The 4925-nt window shown below is 51.9% G+C and overlaps 1 protein-coding gene across 1 annotated transcript; it reads right to left on the bottom strand.

Annotated features, from left to right (window-relative positions):
• Window positions 1–2217: 2217 nt before the first annotated feature.
• LOC141478855 (olfactory receptor 14J1-like) lies at window positions 2218–3246 on the bottom strand. Its single transcript, XM_074167798.1, has one exon. The coding sequence runs from the start codon at window positions 3175–3177 to the stop codon at window positions 2218–2220; it is 960 nt and encodes a 319-aa protein (XP_074023899.1). The 5' UTR covers window positions 3178–3246.
• Window positions 3247–4925: the final 1679 nt, after the last annotated feature.

Here is a 4925-nt window from a genome sequence, read left to right as displayed (position 1 = left end):
GAGCTTATGTCCAGAGGGACCTTGACCCACCTGGGGATTTGGCCATCAGGAACCTGAATGTTTAGAAGAAAGAGGTTCACAACAACTCCATGCAGCAGCACGGGCAGTGACCACACCAGCTAAGGAGCGCCCTGAGGAGAAGGGCTTTTGAGTCATGATGGCTGCCATGATGAGCCATTTGAAATGATTTGCATTTCAAAAGGAAAATGGAGAGACTGGAGATGGTCCAGAGGAGGTCTGACAAGATGGTGAAGTCCCTAAAGCTTGAGCTGTGAGGAGAGTCTGAGGGAACTGGGCGTCTCTATCCTGCAGAAGGGGAGGACTGGGGTGACCTGTGTAAAAGCCTACACCTACCTGGAGAGGTGACAGACCCAAGGTCTCTTCTGCAGTGGTGAATGGATATGACAGAGGCAACAGCCACAAACTGCCTCTTGGGATCTTTTGACAGAGCATTAAGAAAAATAAAATGGACTGGGAGGAGCATTGCTGTGATGTCTGCCTGTCCTGGTTCCGGCAGGGATAGGGTTAATTCTCCCCAGGCTCTGTCAGGGACACAGCTATTCCATCCCAGGTGAGCCATGGTCAGTCTGTAGCCAGGAGCTGGCCAGGGGACGGGGCAGGAAGTCTCCACTTGGGAGCAGGATGGGGAGTCCTGGGTCCAATGGGTGAGTGGTGGTACCGTAATGGTGTTTGTACATTCCTCTGTCAGTGTTATGGCTGTTGTTTTCCTGTTCCCTTTGCTGTTCTGTTAAGCTGCCTTTGTCTCATCGTACAAGTTTTGCCTTTTTCTTCCGATTCTCCCCTCATGGCCAGGGGGGTGCTGGGCGGCCCGAGAGAGTGGCTGAGGCTAAACCACGACAGTCCTTTTCGGCAATCGATGTTGCACACGAAGGGTTGAGATAACGACAGATCTGACCAGAGCGTGCTAAAATGAATTTGTTATATACATTTATTGTATTAGTTAAATAGTCGCTGGGCACCATGTTGTTTTGGTTGTTCTCCTTTACTTGCTTTGTGCTCTCTCTACAGGGCATAAAGATATTTCTGACACAGTTGTTGTGCTGATTTCTATGTTGGTCAGTACAAACTAGTAATGTCCTTTATTTCCTGTAGTGCCCTGCAACTGCTCTTGCTGTTATCTTGTGCTGATGGATCACCACAACCACTGTGAGCTGTCTGCATGCAAACATTAAGAATGGACCAAATGGAGCTTCAGTCCAGAGGGACTTTGGGAAACTCTGGGATTCAGCCAGCAGCAAACTCCGAAGTTTTACAAGGAGGAGTCACCAGTCCTGCATCAGAGGGAAGATAAACCTCGTATATCAGGACCTGAAAGGACCTGAAAGGATGAGCAGTGACCCTGAGAAGAAGACCTAGGCATTATGAGGGACACCATATGAGCCAGTGGTTCATGCTCACCATGAGCAAGGCCAGTTGCAAAGGGGGATTTATTAGGAGGAGCATGGTCACCCCCCAGCATCTTAAATTTTCATACCCCTCCAGTGAGCTGTGTGGTGGCCACACCTGGACACGTGTGTGTGTCCCTCTGTGGGAATTCCTGCTGTAGAGAGGTGGGGAGGAAGTGGAGAGTGTCTGGAGGAGGTAGGCCCTTTTCCACTACTCATGGCCCCAAAACCCATCTCTGCCGACTGTTTCCATCTCAACACAACACCAGGAACATGCTGACCCAGGAGAACCAGGATGCTCTCCAGACCGCTCCAGAGTCCCCTCCCAGAGGATGGATGTCCTTAATACAACCTGTGTGAAAAGCCTGGGCACATCCCTCAGTTCCACTCACCATCTTACCTGTCAGCAAACACCGACTGGTGACTCCAAAATCCAGTTCTACATCTCTAAAATGTCACAGACACTAAGTTTTTCATTCCTGAACTGATGGAGGAAGAGGAAGTTCAGGGGTGCAGTTCTCAGGCCTGTTTGGAGAAGGAGCCTGGTATGAAAGCACTGCACTGAAAGGGATCCCATTTTATTACAGAGATGCTATGAAAGATGCCAGCTCGGAGCCACTATTAAATTAAATTTTATAAGGGAACCAGGTGACATCAAGCAGGTACATGGTCTCAGGTGCAGTGACACAAATGAAACCTTTGTGTAGAAACATAAAAACCATGAATGACAATAAAGATAATGTTTAAAAATTCAACACCAACCAACAAACAAAACACACAAAAACCCAGATGGAATCAGATAGTGTGGGAGTCATTTGTGGAAAGAGGTGGTAAATGTCTCCCTCTTGAAAAATATCCATGAAATCAGATTCCTAATGACCTCCTTCAGCTCCTGGTTCCTCATGCTGTAGATGAGGGGGTTCACTGCCGGAGAAAACACTGAGTACAGAACAGCCACCAGTAGGTCTAGAAATGTGGAGGAGATGGAGGGGGGCTTCAGGTGGGCAAACACTGCAGTGCTGACAAAGAGGGAGACCACGGCCAGGTGAGGGAGGCACGTGGAAAAGGCTTTGTGCCGTCCCTGCTCAGAGGGGATCCTCAGCACGGCCCTGAAGATCTGCACATAGGACACCACAACGGAAATGAAACAACCAAATGCTAAACAGGCACTGACCACAAGAAGCCCAACTTCCCTGAGGTAGGAGTGTGAGCAGGAGAGCTTGAGGATCTGGGGGATTTCACAGAAGAACTGGTCCAGGACATTGCCCTGGCAGAGGGGTAGGGAAAATGTATTGGCCGTGTGCAGGAGAGCATTGAGAAACCCACTGCCCCAGGCAGCTGCTGCCATGTGGACACAAGCTCTGCTGCCCAGGAGGGTCCCGTAGTGCAGGGGTTGGCAGATGGCAACGTAGCGATCGTAGGACATGACGGTGAGAAGACAGTACTCTGCTGTGATAAAGAAGAGAAAGAAGAAGAGCTGTGCAGCACATCCCCAGTAGGAGATGGCCCTGGTGTCAAACAGGGAATTGGCCATGGCTTTGGGGACAGTGGTGGAGATGGAGCCCAGGTCAAGAACGGAGAGGTTGAGGAGGAAGAAGTACATGGGGGTGTGGAGGCGGTGGTCACAGGCGATGGCGGTGATGATGAGCGCGTTTCCCAGGAGGGCAGCCAGGTAGATGCCCAGGAAGAGCCCAAAGTGCAAGAGCTGCAGCTCCCGTGTGTCTGCGAATGCCAGGAGGAGGAACTGGGTGATGGAGCTGCTGTTGGACATTATCTTCCCCTAGGCTTAGAGACCTGTCCATGGAAGGAAAGACAGTGAGAAGTTAGGGCAGACTTCTCTCAAAAAAGCCTCTTCAATCACTCTTTGAGACCCAGCCAACTGCCTCTCCCCTTTTGGGAATGTATTTGTCGCATCCTTTTTGCACACACTGGTTGGAGCTGGCTGATGATCCATCAGGGAGGTGTTAGCTCTGCAGGATCCAGTCCTGTCCTACAGCAATAGTTAAATAGGAACTGGGGCGATCTCAGATTAAATCCATTCATGGCATCAAAGGGCTTTTCAGCCTTGTCATTCCCAATTCACCCGACTGCAGAACAGAGCTGAGGGCACTTTATTTCTCTGTTTGTTCTGTTCTATTTTCCCCACCACACCTGAGGAGTGTCTTTAAGACAGAAACCCTTGGCATTTCTGCTGCACACTATGTAAAACCTTGTGGGTCCTAAGAGCCAAAGGGCTGTCCCTCAGTACAGAGTGGGGACAGCCCGTCTATCCATCAGTATTGTTCCCAACCCCCCACCCCATCTCGCAGGACCTGAGGAGGATCTCAGCTCTCCCCTCCCAGCCAGCGACACACAGGGCTCATTGCAGCTGCCTACATTTAGCCCTCCAGCAGGACTGACATGGCCTTGCCACTGTCAGGTCTATTCCGTGGGGCTCCTAAAAACCACAGAGATGTAAAGGGAGAGCTGTGCCCTTCTGGAGGGCAGCGTGGCACCCAACAGGGCACTGCAAGGGGATGTTGACTTGAGTTGACTCAAGTCAACTGTCCTATAGATGGAATATCCTGATGTGAGTGTCGGCTTACACTCACCCAACACATTGCAGTCACGAGAGCCTGAAAGATTAAGGTCATTGGGATGCTTTTCATCCATGGACACACCAGTGTCTGAGCTTCACCTGAATCCTCACCCCCCCACCACAGCCAAAAGAAGGGGAGGAACAAGGGCAGCAGGGGCAAGAGGGGAACACGCCAAAGTTCTCCTGCCAAGAGAGTCGGGACAGGGAGACACAGTCAGACACGCGAGCATTTCTCCTCTTTGGTGCTTGGGCTGCTGGGAGGGAGACTCAGGACTAAGTCCCCAAGATATGAAGGGGTTGGGGACTCTACTGTGTGGGAGAGGGAAGTTGCTGCAGGGAAGGCATCTGCGCTGCAGGGGATGGCAGGGAGGTGCTGGAATCCCCCCTCCCATCACCCTTCCTGTAGCAGCTCCCTCTCACTCCCTGCCCATGCCTCTGCTGCCTGCACTGTCGCTGCTGGGGGCTGTTTCTCTGCCCCCAGGTCTCCTCCCTTTCAGTGCTCAGAGACTCCATCCCAGCTGCTGAGGGCTCAGCTCTGCCCTGCAGACACCTTCTGCAGCAGGGAATGGCCCAGGGGCATCTCTGGGTGTGCACGGGCTAAAGGAGCAGCTCGGACAAGTGCTAACAAAAACTGGGGTCTCATTGCCCTCATGGGAATGGAGATGTAAATTCAGATCTCCCACCGCCCATCTAACCAACCAAGAGGGGAAAATTCAAAGCACAGATTCCATTTCTTTTGGCTAAATGCTGCCTCTGTGTCCTTCTTCAAAAGGACCCTCTGCAAATGTCCTGGGGGTGATGTGGAGCTGTGAGCAAACCTGACCCACGCAGCATCCTCTCGACTGCAGAAGGACCCTGCCATGCCCAGACTGGGGTCACCCCTTCCCTCCACAGCTTCTCCCCACACTGCCATGGGCAGCTCCCCGGGCAGGCTGAGAGCT

The sequence above is a fragment of the Numenius arquata genome, unplaced genomic scaffold (genome assembly GCF_964106895.1).
Source record: "Numenius arquata unplaced genomic scaffold, bNumArq3.hap1.1 HAP1_SCAFFOLD_45, whole genome shotgun sequence".
NCBI lineage: Eukaryota > Metazoa > Chordata > Aves > Charadriiformes > Scolopacidae > Numenius > Numenius arquata.
This window is presented reverse-complemented; position numbering and strand designations above follow the sequence as displayed.